The sequence below is a fragment of the Scyliorhinus canicula genome, chromosome 1, assembly GCF_902713615.1.
Source record: "Scyliorhinus canicula chromosome 1, sScyCan1.1, whole genome shotgun sequence".
Classification (NCBI taxonomy): domain Eukaryota; kingdom Metazoa; phylum Chordata; class Chondrichthyes; order Carcharhiniformes; family Scyliorhinidae; genus Scyliorhinus; species Scyliorhinus canicula.
The window spans coordinates 132285105-132303521 of NC_052146.1; the positions used below are offsets into that span (position 1 = coordinate 132285105).

Here is an 18417-nt window from a genome sequence, read left to right on the forward strand (position 1 = left end):
GAACATAGGGAAAAAAAAGTACTCATAGAATCATAGAATTTACAGTGCAGAAGAAAGCCATTTGCCACCGGCTCTTAGAAAGAGCACCCTATGCTCACACCTCCACCCTATCTATACACGTCCACCCTATCCCTGTAACCCCACCTATCCTTTTTGGACGCTATGGGCAATTTAGCACGGCCAATTGACCTAACCTGCACATCTTTGGACTGTGGGAGGAAACCGGAGCACCCGGAGGAAACCCACACAGACACAGGAAGAATGTGCAGATGCCGGACAGACATTGACCCAAGCCGGGAATCGAACCTGGGACCCTGGAGCTGTGAAACAATTGTGCTAACCACTATGCAACCATGCTGCTCTCGGCCTCCCAAACCTCCACCGCCCTATTCCCCCCCTCCCCCCGCCATCTGTTCCATAAACCCCTTTAGTTCATTTGCAGCCGCCGACACCCTCCCTGTCCTCGAACTCGACCAATCCAGCCTTGGATTTATAACTGTATTAAAGTCGTCCCCCACCCCCCATAATCAGCCAATGCGAGTCCCGATCATGGATCATCCCCAATAGCCACCTCATGAACTCATCCCAGTTCGGTGCATAAATGTTCACCAGCACCACCAGCATCCCCTCCATATTCCCGCTCACCATAACGTCTCTTCCCCCTGAGTCCCCCACTACACTTCCAACTTCGGCCGCTTATAAATCACAATCGCCACCCACCTTGTATTAGAATCTAACCCTGAATGGAATACCTGCCCTACCCATCCCTTCCTCAGCCTAGTCTGATCCACCACCCTCAGGTCTGTCTCTTGTATCATCACCACGTCCCCTTTAAGCTTTTCAAATGTGAGAATACACGGGCCCTCTTGAGTAGCCCACTCAGCACTTTCACATTCCACGTGATCAGCCTGTCCGGGGGCACCCTGACACCCCCCTCCTCCCAATTAATCATAGCCCTTCCTGGGCCAGCTTCCAGCCTCCCACACCTCCTTAGGCCCACCCTCGGGCACCCACCGTTATCGACTCTCACCATGTCACCCTTCAACAACCCCTTCCCAGTCAGCAGTCTTCAACCCCCCCTCCCTCTCCCCCCACACCCCATGACAAAATAACAATCCCAACCCCCCTCCCTCTCCCCCCACACCCCATAACAAAATAATAATACCAACCCCCATCATCACACTCACCCCCACTGCGCTTCCGTGAGCTAGCCTGCCCAGTAGCCCGGTAGCTCCTGCCCATGGCACCTAGCATCCTCCCCCTCCCCACTTGTTCCCTCCCACCTGCTCAACCATCCTCCCAGTGCAAGCTTTACAATCCCCACCAAACACAATGAAAAGAGCGATCCACCATCCTCCATCAAGAACAAAACAAACCCAAAACAGAGCAACGGCCCCAAACACAGTGCAAAGGTGGTTCATACAAACCAGAAGAAAACCAAAATGCAAAATAGGCACATCCCCTCCAGAGTTCAATATCCTCCTTCTCCTGCCAGTCCATTGTCTCTAATAAATTCCATCACCTTTTCTGGTGAACAAGTAGAGTTCCCAGCCTTCATACGTTACCCACAAATGCACTGGGTCTAGCATGCCAAACTTCACCCCCTTCTTGAAGAGGGCCAGCTTCACCTTATTGAAGTTCGCCCTCCTTTTGGAGGGCGAGCTTCAATAAGGTGAAGATTCGCCAGGTCCCAGGTCCTGATAGATGCACAGTTCGCTGCATTCCTAGGTACAGCGCCTTGTCTGCCTGACCCACCTCAAAATTCATTCCTTATCCAGGAAGCGGTGGAGTCGCAGCACCATCGCCCTCGGCGGCTCATTCCCTTGCGGCTTCCTCATAAGTGCCCTGTGCACTCGGTCCACCTCCAAGGGCCGAGCAAATGCTCCTTCACCGAGAAATTACTCGAACATCTGTGCCACATATGCACTTGCGTCCGCTCACTCACTGCCCTAGGCAGGCCCACAATCGTCAAGTGCTGCCTGCACAATCTATTCTCCAGGCCCTCCACCTTCTTTTGCAGCCTCCTCTGTTGATCTCGCATCAACCCCATCTCCACAACCATCGAGGCAAACTGCTCCTCGTGCTCCCCCACCACCTCCTCTACCTTCTGAATCACCTGTCCCTGGGCCTCTAACCTCATCTTCATACGGTACCACATTTATCAGATCCAATACCCTGGCTAGGTCCTGCAAGTTCTCCTTCCTCTGCTGTGCAAACTTCTCATGGAGGAATCTCACTAGCTGATTCGTCGACCACTGGGCTGGCAAGCTCGGACCCTGACCCTCCACCATCTTCCCCTGTGTCGCAGGCTTCACACCAGCTTTCAGCAATCGTTCCCTCCTTTCTTGACCACTTCTGGTCCATAAATCCATACACTGGTGGGATACTCTCTTCTTCCACCCCTCCTGCACTTTAACAATCACTAAGCTCCGCCGTTAGCCAGGGAAAAGCTCGAAAACTCCCACCACGAGCGGGAGCCACTAAATGTGCGACCACTCACACCATGGCCTCCACCGGAAGTCCACCACTAAGAAAGAGTTAAAAACTGCAGTTTAGCTTCATGTTAAACAAATATGTCCATAAGTCTAAATGTTTAGTTTCAATTTAAACTTTGCCTGCATTTTAACGAAGGATTTGTAACATAAAAGCAATTACAATTTCTTTTCAAACTAAGCTATTGCTGAGTAACCAGAGGCCACACTGAGAAAGCAGAAGCAATTAGAGTCTGTTTGACCAAGGTAATCCAGAGGCAAGAAGCTTTCCACAGAATTTGCCAGTACAGGTAGGATAGTACAGAGAGGGAGAAAGCAAGTCCCATAAACTGAAGGAAAAAGTCCCAGAAATCAGGGAAAGGGGACAAAGGATGTCCCAGGAAGACAGTTGAGTCAAAGGAGCAAAGAATAAGAATCTGGACACAGTCCGGTTCGATGAAGTTAAAGCAAAGAATACAGAAAGAGTACTGAATTAAAGGGGCAGCTGCACAATGGAGGTTTAAAGTTGGCTAGCAAGATGCCAGACATCTGTGGTTATCCTCTGGTTGGTGACACCTTAGCACAGCCTGCGAAGCAGTGGTGTTCTGTTGAAATGGTTGGGTATGCGAGAGATTCTGTGGAAGTTTTAATGCATGTAGGCAGAGCAATACTGAAAGGAGATGTTAAAGCAGCGGCTGTGGACCATTAAGGAGCAACTTTGAATTTAACAGGGACAAGACAGATATATCAAAACACCATGACTGAAGAATGAAAGGTATTCATCGGTGGTCTGAACTGCAACACAAATGAGCAGTTCCTGGAAGACGTTTTCGCAAGATGGCCACCACCACTGGATTGAGGGAAAACCTTATTGGAGAGAAAGACAATGATGCGGTTACTGTTGCACCAAGGCTAGAAACAGTGCAAGAGCTCACTTCCATGTGTCCATATGGAACGAGAATCACCGAACAACAACATCTTCTGAATATTAGCTGCCCAATAGTAAAACAATAAATTGGGTGGATCCAAACCCCTGACTTCGTATCTCTTTTGAGCAAAGTCCCATGGATCCTTGGTGTCTTACCCACCCAAATAAAGGAGGCCATTAATTTATTGACTTGAACAAAAAAGCAATTAAGAGAGAAAAATGGGGAGACTTTGAAAAATAAATAAAAGTCTCAGGAGTACGTTCATTTTAATAGTTTGAACCCTGCTCACCAAGAACAGGGGAAGCTTATCCCACCTCTAAGTCTGACTTGACACTATCAACTAGACTAGTGTAATTTAATTCACGAAGCAAGGCCCAATTGTGGGCCACCTGGACCCCCAAATAACGGAAGCTAGTCTTGGCGAAAAGGTTGCGTCCCCAATTGTGCTCTCTTCCCTGGGAAGAGGAAGGCATTCACTCTTGTCCAAGTTCAATTTGCATGGAGAGAATGAGCTGAAACCCCTAAGTAGCTTCAATATCCCGTCCATTGACGATACTGGGTCGGTAATATAGAGAAGCAGGTTATCCGCATAAATGGAAACCTGATGCCCCACCCCTCCCCAATTTATGCCCCTCCACTGACCAGAGGACCTCAGCGCTATAGCAGGCAGTTCTCTTGCCAAAGCAAACAGGAGTGGAAGCAGTGGAAACGCCTGTCTCGTGCCCCTATTCATCGGGAAGTAGCCAGAGTTCAGAGCATTCATACAAACACTAGTTGTGTGGGCCCTATACAATAGTCAAATCCAGGAGATAAACTTGTGTCCAAATCCAAACCGCCCAAGAATCTCAAATAGATATTCCCACTCCACTCTATCAAATGCCTTTTCAGCATCCAGGGGGGAATAAATCACCTCCGATTCAGACACTGAGGAGGGTGAATAAAACAAAGTTTGGTGGGCAACATATATTGGCTGACAATATTCTGAATTGAGTCTGCAGCTTTTTCCTACTTTCCAACAACTCCGGGGAAGGGGCAAGTGAATCCTGGTGGCCCACCTCAAGAATGGAGTCGACCAGCTTTTGCTGCTCCGCAATCACTGTCTTCACCATGTGCACTTTGTTGGAGATAATCCAAGTGACCAAACACATTGGGGTCTCTCACCAGCCCACCCCAATCTGGAGTCAGCCATTTCCACCAAGAGAGATTACCCAACAGATACATAAAAAGTACAGCAACCGTGCCCACCCAAGATGGCTGCCAAATCACAAGATTAAATAAAGAAGAATCTGCAGGCACCGTCAGCAAACCACCCCCACCCACTCCCTCCCTTGTCCTCGGCCTTGGATACTATCTGATGGACCATCAATTCACACAAGTCGAGTTGTAGAAGAGAACAGTGGTTTTAATAAGCTAAGAAGTACGCCAGCCTGCTGCTGCTCCCACACTGAGAGCTGGCCACAGGTCTGCCAATTATATACCTCCCCCGAGGGGCGGAGCCGCAGGCAGAGCCAACAGAAGCATCAACACAACAACAGTAAGTAGCAGTCAATAAGAACAACAGTGAACATATATACAGTGGTGGATAACAGTAGGACGAATAACGGTAAATATATATATATATATATACAGATATATATAGTAGCAATACGTGGTTCACCACATTCACTCTCAGTTTTTAAAAAAAGTCCAGCTGGGGTGAAGTGGACTCGCAGGTGGAGTCTGACGGGAGCCTTGATCTTCCGCTGTGATCACCTCAGCCTCGGCTGCGGTATGGGCACAGGTGTCAGGACCTTCGACTCCGGGAGCATGTCGTCTGCAGCTTCATCGCGATGTGTTGATGGAGAGGGAGACGGTGTAGGCGCGGGGGCTGTGGTAACGGCCCCAGGGAGGGCTGCCGGTGCCAAGTCCCAGCACATTCAAGTGATGGTGATAGGCGTTGTAGGGGTGGGCGCATTGGTGATGGTTACTGGGGAACCTGCAGGTGCCAAATCCTGGAGGGAGACTGTGTCCTGCTGTCTGTCGTGGTGTGCCACATATGCATACTGAGTGTTTGCATGGAGGAGCTGAACCCTCTCGACCAGTGGGTAGGACTCATGGCTCTTCACATGCTTCCTGAGGAGGACAGGCCCTGGTGTTGTCAGCCAGGATGGAAGCGAGACCCCGGAGATGGACTTCCTGGGGAAGACAAACAAATGTTCGTGCGGGGTCTCGTTAGTGGCGGTGCAGAGAAGCGAGCGGATGGAGTGGAGTGCATCGGGAAGGACCTCGTGCCAGCAGGAGACTGGGAGACTTCTAGACCGTAGGGCAAGAAGGACGTCCTTCCAGACCGTCGCATTCTCCCTCTCCACCTGCCCGTTTGCCCGGGGGTTGTAGCTGGTAGTCCTGCTTGAGGCGATGCCCTTACTAAGCAGGAACTGACGCAGCTCATCGCTCATAAAAGAGGAGCCTCGATCACTGTGGATGTAGGTGGGGGAAACCGAACAAGGTGAAGATGCTGTGTAGTGTTAGACGTATAAGGTGCTGTGGTATGAAGAGACAAAAGTTCTGTTCCTTTTTCACCAACACACTTTTATTTCTTCCAACAGACTCTGCACAAAACTCTCCACATCACCAGACCCAGAGGCCACCTGAAGCCCCTTTACATATCAGTGTCAATTACTGGACACTTAAAATAAATGAGACAACTAATTGCAATGTCTCTTAACCCATTACTTAACAGTCTCCCCTTCCTTGGAGGAAAAAAACAATTAGGTGAAAACAAAATTTCAAGAAACTAAAACACACACGTGATTCCCCCCCCCCCCCCCCCCCCCCCCCCCACTTTTTCCCCAGTTTTTTTTTGTTTGGAAGAGAAAAAAAAACAGTCACAGAAACAGGCACCCTGTTATTTCCCCTCTGTCCAACATCTGCTTCAAACTTGCGATGTCTATCTGTAACCTCTTTTCATTGACACTTTCTGTAGAGTGCACATTTTCCCACAGGGATTTATTGTCAATGTGGCAGTCAATAGGTATATTACCCAAATCCCCAAATCCCAAAATTTCTGTCAGTATCTGAGATATATAAAAGGCCATATCCACAGCTTCCACAAGGCTTAACGTCTCAGCAGCCAAAGTGCTTTTGACCACTCTCCTTATTTTCTTTGTTTCCCACACAAGAGGGCAACATTTACCATGGTTCCCCAAAAGGAAAATTATAAAATCTCCTTGCGCTTGAAACCCTATCACATAAATTTGCATAGGACGCATCACTATAAACTATGAGTTTCAAGTGCCTAAGGTCACCTAAAACCGGGAACTTCAAAACACACTCCTGCATTTTTAGTTTGGCCAACGATTTATTTGCTCTTATTATGTCTTCCACTTTGGGATCATTAATTTTTGTACTCAACTCTAAGACATCAAAACTCACGTCCGGTCTAGTCTGTCTACCTAACCAGTTCAGTTGCCCAATTAAACTTTGCAGTTGCTGTTTTTCTATCTTTGAAACCATTGCGTCTTTTTGTGAAACATGGCCACGACTAATTGCTATTGGGCTGATGCTTTCCAAATAAGATTGCTGATGTAAAGTTGCCCCTAACTTAGTCTGTCCGATTTCCAGTCCAATATATTTAAATGCACCGGAAGCCTGACTTCCAACCCTGAATTATTTTCTCAAACCAGAGATTACAATAGCTTCAAAATCACTAGTCCCACCCCACAAAAAATCATCGACATGCATCATAAAGATGCCAGAAAGATTTCCTTTATAATGCCAGTAAAACATTGCAGGATCTGCTTTCAACTGGCAACAGCCAAACTTTAACAAAACTGACCATACCGAAAAGTACCACACTCTTGATGCATCATTTAATCCATATACACATTTGTTCAACTTCCAGAGTACCCCTTCTATGGTAGCTGCTTCTTTAGGAAGACGGAGAAAAATGTCTCTCTGGAACTGATGCCCCTGCAAAAAGGCAGCTTTTATATCTATAGATTTGCATTCCCATGCCTTTGTGGCTAATAGAGCCAAGAAAATCTTTAAAATAACCTTTCTGGTGAATCTACCCTTAAATCCTGATCTTCTAAGTTTTCTTCAAATCCCCTTGCCACAAGCCTGGCCTTTGCCTTATAAGTTCCATCCGGAAGAACCTTTTCCATGCAAATCCATCTGTGGGATAGAGCTTTTTGGCCCCTATCCAGTACTTCCGTGTATACCCCAAATTCACTCCAACTATGCAATTCTTGCTGTTTAGCATCTTTGATAACTTTTTCATCTAATTTATTTGAATCCACCAAAATCTCACGTACATATGGGATTCTACTCCTATTAGTATTCGTAGTCTTACTCATGTTCCGAGATCTTGATAAACTACGTCCCCTCTCCAGCCTGGTATCTCGTTCTGTACTGCTGCTGCTTGATCTTTCCCTTCTGTTGTGGGATGTCCTTTCAATAGTTCTCGACCTTTTCCTGCAACCCTGTTCACTATCCGATGTACTATCTGAACTGGCACTGCATTTCTGTGCCCTCCATTTTTGAACTTTGTTTTCCCAATCCATTGTCTTAACTCTCTCCCCTGAATGCTGTACATTCAACCAATGTTTATACTTTCCAGTGGCCTTCCCTGCTCTACTACTAACAGTTGCATCCTTCCATTGACTAGACCCTTCAGGCAAGTATGTCACTTTTGTACCAACTTTTGGCAGTTGCCCTTTCGGAAAAGTGGCCTGTTCTAATTTATCAGAAGTGTCGTGTTCTTCGATAGAAACCCTGTCTATATCAGTTAACTGGTCGTCATAGTTCTGTAACACGTGTATACCAGATGACTCTGGTTCCTCGTCATGTCTGTCTGCTATGTCTAAATTTGAAAATTTGTAATCGGTACCCATTATCCTTGATGAATGTACCCTAACAGTTTGATTACCATGTTGCAAAATAATTGTTTTGCCATCTATGCCTATGATCTTCCTTGGGCCTTTCCATTCATTAGAATTCTCTCTCTTATAGTATACCATGTCTCCTTGCTGAAAAACAGCATCTGATGGCCGTACATTATGTCTTGAAGCTCTGCGAATTCTTTCAGAGAGTTCTGCTTCCAAAAAAGCTTTTCTACTGCTATGTAATGCATTTAAATGTTCAGCAAAACCAGAGCTAATTGTAGTCCCCTCCCAAGCTGGAGGCTGGTCATCCAAAATGGACGGAATTTTAGGATTTCTGCCAAACACTAATTGATAAGGACTATAGCCCCCAACCACCTGCAATAAATTCTTTGCATTTACCGCCCATGCTAAAGCTGAATTGAGCCTGCAGTTTGGTCGATCTGCCAAAATTTTCCAAAGCATATCATCGATGACAGCATGATTTATTTCGCAGACACCATTACTAAATGGGCTTTCAGCAGCCGTGTTCATAACTCTGATATTCATGTTTTCACACATATCCCTAAACTCACCATTAGCAAATTCTCCCCCATTGTCCGTAACAAACTTTGCCAATGGACCCATTCCTGTCCCGATCCATTTTTCCAGGATTTGATCCAGAATTACTCTCTATTCTTTACTTCGTACAATCGTTGATGGACTAAATCTGGTTGCTAAATCTACAAAATGCAAAATAAATATATTATTTGCTTTATCCCAGATCTTAAGGTCCATGGCCACAATGTCATTAAAATCCCTGGCCAAAGGTAAGGTTACTATCGGTCGTGCTGGTGTCATTCTGTACTTCCTACAAACTTCCCTTATCCCTACATCCTTTAATAAATTTTTCAGTCTCCGAGGAGATGGATAGGGAAATTACTTATGCAGTTTTAATACAACAAGCTTTTTATCAGCTAAAGTCCCATTTTCAACTGCCATTAACACATCCTTAACCACTCTACTTGAAATATTATTTGTCAGTAATGGAATACAATAGTGTCCCGACTGGGTAAATTGTAAGTCCACCGTCTTTCCAAAAACTGTTGCCTTATCCTGTTCCATATCCAGTTTCATGTGTGCTTTCTTCATTGACGGTCTGCTCACAAGCAAAGGTATCTCACTTGATACAATATCCGTGCTAATGAAATGATTCACTCCAGCAACATTGCAAGGGATCACCACTCTTTTCAGCGACTTCAGAGTATTATCATCCCCAAACCTGAAACTTGTGGAACTTTCAAATTCCTTAACCTTGTTACGATTTTCAGCATTCAAGGAGTCCAGATAACATTTTAACCAGTCAATCCCACACACAGTAGATGTGCAGCCACAGTCCAATACAGCACAGTTGAAGGATTCTGCAACCAACACCCTCATTACCAGCGTAAAACTGCTTGTTAATAGGACAATGCTTTCTTTCTGATCACTATCTTTTTCCTCTTCTGACTCTTCCGAGTCATGTGTCACTTCAAACACTCTACCATAACGAGTTGGACAGTTGAAAGCATAATGGTACTGAGAGTCACATCAAAAACATCAATTTATCATGCCCCGTGCATTTCTGGGGTTCATCTTCCCATTGTTGGTTCTAACTGGGTTTCTGTCTTCATAATTTCCTTGTCTCGGTCTCCTTTTATAGTCTTGAGGCCTGTTCGTAGCCATACGATTTTGCCATCCTGTTAGTAGTGTAACTTCCATATTCTGCCTTATTGCAGGCTGACCTATTTGGGTCATCAGAGCCATTGGAATCGAATGTTTCCCCAGAAACTTTTGTAAAGCTTTTGTCATCTGTTCGAATAAGGTATCCTTATCCGTAAACTGAACTACTGTCAAAACCAGGAGCCTATCCATGTTGCTCACTCTAGCACAGTCATGTAATTTAAAGGCCAACAGAGACTGTGGAAATTCCAGGTTGTGTTTCTGCAGCCTTTTATATAGTCTGCCAAATTCCATTATATAGTCTTCCATGGATAAATCCTCCATTTTCCGGAACTTATCAAAATCCGACCATGCTTCATACGCACTTAACAAGTCATCTTTCTTATAAATCGTATCCATATAATGTAATAAAGTCGCCAGACCTTCTTCTGAGTCTAACTCTTCCAATTCCAGCTCAGAAAGCACTTTGTTTTGGATTTTACTGCCATATGGTAAAGAAAGAACCAATGCCATACCTTGTTTTCTCTTTCCCAAAGCAGTCACCTTAGTCCACATAACTACTGCACTGCTCCATTGGTCGTACAATCCCCTTTCAGGAAATAAGGGAGGATAGTCATATCCACCCATCTTTATCCTAGGTTCAGCCATATATCCCTTTTTTTTCACTCACTCCTTGGTTTGATCTGGAAAAATTGTATCTTTCAACCCTTTACATTTACACAGCAACCATTCTCTGCTACCAATTGTTAAACGTATTAGATGCTGTGGTATGAAGAGACAAAAGTTCTGTTCCTTTTACTTCTTCCAACAGACTCTGCACAAAACTCCACACATCACAAGACCCAGAGTCCACCTGAAGCCCCTTTACATATCAATCTCAATTATTGGACACTTAACATAAATGAGACAACTAATTGCAATGTCTCTTAACCCATTACCTAATATATAGGACATTGATGACAGTGGCTGAGGTCATGTCGGGGCATGGGATGGCAAAGGGAAAACATGAGTACTCGTCAACGGTGTTGATGAAGTACACGTAACGGTCAGTGGGGGGGGGGGGGCTTTGAAATCGACGCTCAAGCATTCAAAGCCTTACCAGGTGAGCCTGTCTGGCCGATAGAAGTGCGACTTGCACTCCACGCAGACTTGGCAGTCCCTGGTCATGTTCCTGACCATCTCGGTGGAGTAGGGCAGGTTGCGGGCCTTGATGAAATGGAGAAGCCGTGTGACCCCCGGGTGACAGAGGTCATTGTGGATGGCCCGAAGTCGGTCTTCTTGCGCGCTGGCGCATGTACCGTGGAACAGGGCATCTGGGGGCTCATTCAGCTTCCCAGGATGATACAAGTTATTGTAGTTATTGGTGGAGAGTTCGATCCTCCACCTCAAGATCTTGTCTTTCTTGATTTTGCCCCTGTAGCCACCTGAGTTGGCTACTTCCCCACACAAAATGGAGAAACACAAAGACAGCAGGGAAATTGGACAATCCTAGAGAAACAAGCAGTTTGCAGACTTTTCCTGTGTATTCTGCCTGCAAAGAAAGCAGACAGCACCGAAACCAGCAGTTTGCATATTAATGAGCGATCCCCGGGAACAATGGATACAACAATTAGCTACATTTGGGACATTCTATAGCAGGTCAGACTTCTCGGCGCCAACGGGAGTCTGAAACAAAGGAGACAAACAAGCCAGGGAGAACCGCCCAGTGATCGAGAAACGGCCCCAGTATTGGGGAATTCAAACCAATCGATTGGTATGGGATCCAATCGATTGAAAGTACGCTCGGGGTCCGTCCAAAAGGGCGCGAAGCCCCTGGGACCTATAAAAGACAGGTCCCAATTTCAGTTCACTCTCTTAGCCGGCCCTCCCAGCAGAACACCTCAGCAGCTCTTGAAGAACTTGACCGTAAGAAGGAGAGGCCTGGCCAATTGCTGCACCACCAAGTAAGTGTCATACAATGCATGCTGCGAGATAGACACTCCTTTTTTTATTTTTTTTTTATTTTTTATAAATTTAGAGTACCCAATTATTTTTTCCAATTAAGGGGCAATTTAGTGTGGCCAATCCACCTATCCTGCACATCTTTTGGGTTGTGGGGGCGAAACCCACGCAGACACGGGGAGAATGTGCAAACTCCACACGGACAGTGACCCAGGGCCGGGATTCGAACCCGGGTCCTCAGTGCCGTAGGCAACAATGCTAACCACTGTACCACTGTGCTGCCCCGAGATAGACACTCCTGACCCCTTAGTCCATACCAGCTGGAAGCCTGCAGATCCAGTACAGAGCAAGAGGCCATTGTTCCCTAATCCGGCGGGTTCCCTTATCCAGATAAGTATTGGCCTATTAGTGGTAGGAATCATTTAGTCTTTTAGTATTATATGCATGAGTAGCGAATAACTGTGTATTAATAAACGTGTCTTGATTTGAACCTTACTAATTGGTGTATTGAGTCATTGATCTGAACTTGAACTTGAACCTTGTGGTGGTATCATAAGGATACCTGGCGACTCTAGAGCTAAGTAATAAAACAGAGCCAATTATCAAATCTCCAAAATAATTATTTGATTAAAAGCTTAAATAAAACTATTGCTGCTAAGCGTCTAAAATGATTGGTGGTGTTGCTCGTTCTGGTGAGTGCGCTTTGCACTCAATTGGCTCTGTTTTATTACTTAGCTCTAGAGTCGCCAGGTATCCTTATACTTACTACTAATAGGCCAATACTTATCTGGATAAGGGAACCCGCCGGATTAGGGAACAATGGCCTCTTGCTCTGTACTGGATCTGCAGGCTTCCAGCTGGTATGGACTAAGGGGTCAGGAGTGTCTATCTCGTAGCGTGCATTGTATGACACTTACTTGGTGGTGCAGCAATTGGCCAGGCCTCTCCTTCTTACGGTCAAGTTCTTCGAGAGCTGCTGAGGTGTTCTGCTGGGAGGGCCGGCTAAGAGAGTGAACTGAACTTGGGACCTGTCTTTTATAGGTCCCAGGGGCTTCGCGCCCTTTTGGGCGGACCCCGAGCGTACTTTCAATCGATTGGATCCCATACCAATCGATTGGTTTGAATTCCCCAATACTGGGGCCGTTTCTCAATCACTGGGCGGTTCTCCCTGGCTTGTTTGTCTCCTTTGTTTCAGATTCCCGTTGGCGCCGAGAAGTCTGACCTGCTATAGAATGTCCCAAATGTGGCTAATCGTGGTATCCATTGTTCCCGGGGATCGCTCATTAATATGCAAACTGCTGGTTTCAGTGCTGTCTGCTTTCTTTGCAGGCAGAATACACAGGAAAAGTCTGCAAACTGCTTGTTTCTCTAGGATTGTCCAATTTCCCTGCTGTCTTTGTGTTTCTCCATTTTGTGTGGGGAAGTGGCCAACTCAGGTGGCTACACCCCGCTGTGTGTTATTGAACATGAAGGCAACCGACCGTTGGTCAGTGAGGAGAGTGAATCTCCTGCTGGCCAGGTAATGCCTCCAATGTCGCACAGCTTCCACAAAGGCTTGAGCTTCCTTCGCGACAGAGGAGTGTCGAATCTCGGAGGCATGGAGGGTACGGGAAAAGAAAGCCATGGGCCTTCCTGCCTGGTTGAGGGTAGCGGCCAGGGCAAAGTCCGACGCATCGCTTTCCACCTGGAATGGAATGGATTTGTCCACAGCGTGCATCGTGGCCTTGGCAATGTCTGTCTTGATGCGGTCGAAGGCCAGGCTGGCCTCAGCCGTCAGGGGAAAAATGGTGGATTTGATAAGTGGGCGGGCCTTGTCCGCATAATTGGGGACCCACTGCGCATAGTAGAAAAAGAACCCCAGGCATCTCTTCAGGGCCTTGGGGCAGTGGGGGAGGGGAAGTTGCAGGAGGGGGCGCATGCGATCGGGGTCGGGCCCTCAGATTCCGTTTTCCACGACATAGCCAAGGATGGCTAGTCGGGTTGTGCGGAAAATGCATTTCTCCTTGTTATGGGTCAAATTAAGGAGTTGGGCGGTGTAGAGGAATTTCTTAATGTTAACGTCGTTGTCCTGCTGATCATGGTCGCAGATGGTGACATTATCCAAATACGGGAACGTGGCCCGCAGCCTGTACTGGTCAACCATGCGGTCCATCGTTCGTTGGAAGACCGAGACCCCATTGGTGACGCAGAAGGGAAACCTGAGGAAGTGGTAGAGGCGGCCGTCTGCCTCGAAGGCAGTGTAGTGGCGGTCCTCCAGGCGGATAGGGAGCTGGTGGTAGGTGGACTTCAAGTCTACCGTGGAGAAATCTCGGTAGTGTGCAATCTGGTTGACCATGTCAGATATGCGGGGAAGAGGATACGCATCAAGTTGCGTCTACTGGTTGATCGTCTGACTGTAGTCGATGACCATCCGGTTCTTTTCCCCGGTCCTGACGACCACCACTTCCGCTCTCCAGCGGCTGTTACTGGCCTCAATGATCCCTTCCCGCAAGAGTCACTGGACCTCCGACCTGATAAAGGCCTTGCCCTGAGCACTGTATCGTCTACTACTGGTGGTGACGGGCTTACAGTCAGGGGTGATGTTCACAAAGAGTGAGGGAGGGGCGACCTTAAGGGTCGCGAGGCTACAGATGGTGAGAGGGGGCAGGGGCCACCGAACTTCAAGGTCAGGCTTCGGAGGTTACACTGGAAATCCAGTCCTAATAAGAGGGGAGCGCAGGGATGGGGAAGTTTAAAGTTGGCATACTCGATGCCCTGTATCACAAGGTTTGCAACACAGTACCCCCGGATCTGCACGGAATGAGATCCGGAAGCAAGGGAGATTGTTTGAGACACAGGGAAAATCTGGAGGGAGCAGCACCCTACCGTATCCAGATGGACGAAGCTATCCATGTTTTGGAGTCAAAGACACAGGACATCTCATGCCCATTGACCCGGACGACCATCATAGAGTTCTTGAAGTGATGGGGCCAGGACTGGTCGAGTGTAACAGAGCTGAGCTGCGGATGACTGGTCCATTCGGCGGTAGCGGGGTGGTCCAAAATGCCGGCCTCCATGAGTCACACGTGACGGGCGGCATCGAAGATGGCGGGCAAAATGGCGGCCCCCACGGACTGCACGAGGTGGGTGACGTGTCAGAAGGGGGCGGTACCGGCTGGCACAATGCCACACTGCGGGATCTGTGAGCTTCCGGTTGGGCCTGGCAGGCTTTCGAATTGGGAATTTAGGTCGGGCCAGGCAGGCTTTGGCAAAATGCTCCTTCTTACCGCACTGGTTACAGGTCGCGTTCCGAGCTGGACAACACTGCCTGGGGCGCTGGCCCTGGCCGCAGAAGTAACAGAACGGCCCCCCGGAGTTGGCAGGCAGCCGCGTGGCACAGGCATGGGACATGCCCGGGTCGGGTGATGGCCGCGCTCCAACGTCCACGGGGATGCCATGTGGTCAGGCGTGAAGGCATCCAAACTCTGGGATGCTAACTCTAACGAGGTAGATAGCTGCACCATGTCCTTGAGGTCGAGGGCACCCCTTTCGAGCAGTCGTTGCCGGATATAACTGGACCGGACTCCGGCCACATAGGCGTCCCGGATCATGAGTTCCGTATGTTGCACTGCCGCAACTGCCTGGCAATAACAATTCCTGGCGAGTACCCTCAGGTCACGCAGGAACTCTGTCAGCGATTCACCAGGGTGCTGACGCCGCATGGTAAGATGTTGAGCGAACACCTCATTCACCGGCCTCAAAACAGTGCAACCGCCACTTCATACAAGGCCGCGTCTCTGATTAATAGGAAAATTCTGTGGCTCACCCGAGCGTTGAGGAGACGCAGCTTGTGCGCCCCGGAGACGTCGTCGGTCGAGGAGTTGAGGTTGACCTCGAAACAACTTAGCCAATGCTCAAAGATTGCAGTCGCTTCAGCTGCCTGTGGGTCAAGTTCAAGCGGTCAGGCTTAAGAGTGGCGTCCATTGCGATATCTTAGTTTATTAAATTGATGGACCATCAATTCACACGAGTCGAGTTGGAGAAGAAAACAGTGGTTTTAATAAGCTAAGAAGTATGCCAGCTTGCTGCTGCTCCCGCACTGAGAGCTGGCCACAGGTCTGCCAATTATATACCTCCCCCGAGGGGCGGAGCCGCAGGCGGAGCCAACAGAAGCATCAACACAACAACAGCGAGTAACAGTGAATAAGAACAACAGTGAACATATATACAGTGGTGGATAACAGTAGGACGAATAACAGTAAATATATATATATACAGATATATATAGTAGCAATACGTGGTTCACCACACTACCAAAGCCAAATTCTTCTTTCTTTTAAATAAATTTTGAGTGCCCAATTCTTTTTTTCCAATTAAGGGGCAATTTTTCATGACCAATCTATCTACCCTGCACATCTTTTGGGTTTGTGGGGGTGAGACCCGCACAGACTTGGGGAGAATGTGCAAACTCCACATGGACAGTGACCAGGGGCCAGGATGGAACCCGGATCCTCAGTGCCATGAGGCAGCAGTGCTAACCACTGCGCCACCATGCCGCCTTCCATAACCAAATACTTCATACAAATAGACGCATGGCAAACACAAACAACTAAAATTTACTTCTAACAAACTTAAACGTAAACAAAACAAGAACTGAAAGCTCATTATCTAAAATAATACCATAATGAGTTGCAGTAAATCCTTCAAAACCTCTCCCGACTAGAGTGAAGAAAAATGTGACAATCAATAAAATATTAAAACCCCATGAACTATTGCACTCCAAAGGGGAGCTATATACTTTTATAACAATAAGAACAGAACCTCACATAAAATTAAACCCCAAAGCTAAGCCCAGGCTGTAAAAATTCAACCCTAACAAGAACATGAAAATGCAACATTGAACATGGAACATCAACAATGCAACAATTCAACATGCCCATCCCCAACACCCAAAAAGCCTCAATCACACCGCATCCAACCTGTGTTTCTTACCAAAGGAATCCACCTCTCCAGACATATCAAATAAATAGTCCTTTCCTTCAAAAGTCGCTCTTAGCTGCACCAGGTACACCACACCAAGTTGGACTCCATTTTTGTACAGGGCAGCCTTGACGAGGTGACTCTCTAAAGGGAGTCACCTCGTGCACGTCTTCCCCCTACATTACACCACAGGAAGTCCTAACTTTATTTTCCTAACAGAATTAAATAGCTCCACCAAAGAACCAGCACAGGCACAATGGGCCAATTGACCTCTTCTATGCTGTATAATTCTATGATTTAATTTCATTTTTGGGTCTTCTTATAAAGTCCTGAGAATTGTCTTGTCTTTCTTAATCGTTTGTTGTGAAATGGTCCTAGTTGAAAAATAAAAATCCAGCAGTACCATGTCAAATTGTTTCGACCCAGAGGAACAAATTTTAGTTTTAATATCGTAAATGATAGAAGTAAGGTTTTTATAAATACACAAATTTGTCAAGAAGTTTCATAAATTGCTTGACAATCACTTTGTTTAGGGATTTTAGCTCCTGATGCCAATAATGAAGTGGTTGCTGGAGCAAACATACATCACAAATGCATTTGGAATCAACAGTTTAAAAGACAGGTTCATAGAATTCTGGGGTTTTGATTATTATATGTTTCTTAAATGTATCCATCTTCTTTTATATAATTTGTTTACTTTACAGGCAACTGCAGGAAAGTAGAACAATCTTTAATCAAGACCCATTTGGAGCTGAGAATCCACATGCCAATGAGGAAAAAAATGACTGAACTGGATTTGAACAAGCAAGTAAGGGTAATGATTTTGTTTTATGATTTGTTTTCAGCCAATCCTATTAGTCATGTTGCCTTTTGGAAATAAGGTTAACAATGCTTCGGTCCTGCTATCCAGGCATTTTAATCATTGGTTTGGGACACTCTGTAGAAAATGGCCAGGATCCTCCATTTGCCGACACTGAAATTGTGAAACGCAATTGAGCAGAGAATAAGTTCTGACGCCAAAATTGCGGTGGGTGCAGATTTGACGGCAAATTGTGATTCGCCGTCACCTCGGCAGCAGCGTCAATGCATAGTGGAACGTATGTACCGTAAACGGCGTTTGCATATCATTAGTGGGCACGACTCGTTATTCTGAGGCCTCCGCGATTCTCCTCCTCCTCCTATGTGCCGAGTTCCCTTGTGCTTTCAAAAATCATGAAACCGGCGTGGTGGCTGCTGAGAGAGAGAGAGGAGGTAGGAAATGGAGAGGTGTAACTGCGGACTGCCGGTCCGGACACTGGCCAGGCTGCCTGGGGTGGGGAGCTCTGCCAAAGCCGGGGGAGGGGAGGAACAGGCCGAGTGTCGGGGTGACCTCACCCCATGGGACTGGAGCAGTGCCATACCGCCATTACCACGGCCACCTTGCTCCACACCCAGTGATGGCCCACCTTGACCCCTGGTTCTGCAGAGTGACACCGGCCATATGGGTGCACCCACTCCCGCACCCCATCGTCCGTCGTTCCCCACCCGCCCCCACCACCACAAACCCCAACCCAGTCT

The 18417-nt window shown here is 47.1% G+C and overlaps 1 protein-coding gene across 4 annotated transcripts in view; it reads left to right on the forward strand.

The window, feature by feature from the left end:
* Positions 1-18417, forward strand: part of LOC119967483 (transient receptor potential cation channel subfamily A member 1-like) — a 645844-nt gene that overhangs the window by 594781 nt on the left and 32646 nt on the right. For 3 of the 4 annotated variants that reach the window (XM_038800105.1, XM_038800133.1, XM_038800122.1), the window contains one exon: positions 17565-17674. In XM_038800105.1, the coding sequence (XP_038656033.1) occupies positions 17565-17649 (85 nt within the window). In that variant the 3' untranslated portion in view covers positions 17650-17674. The remainder of the gene's footprint in view (positions 1-17564; positions 17675-18417) is intronic. The other variant, XM_038800113.1, reaches the window with a different exon arrangement.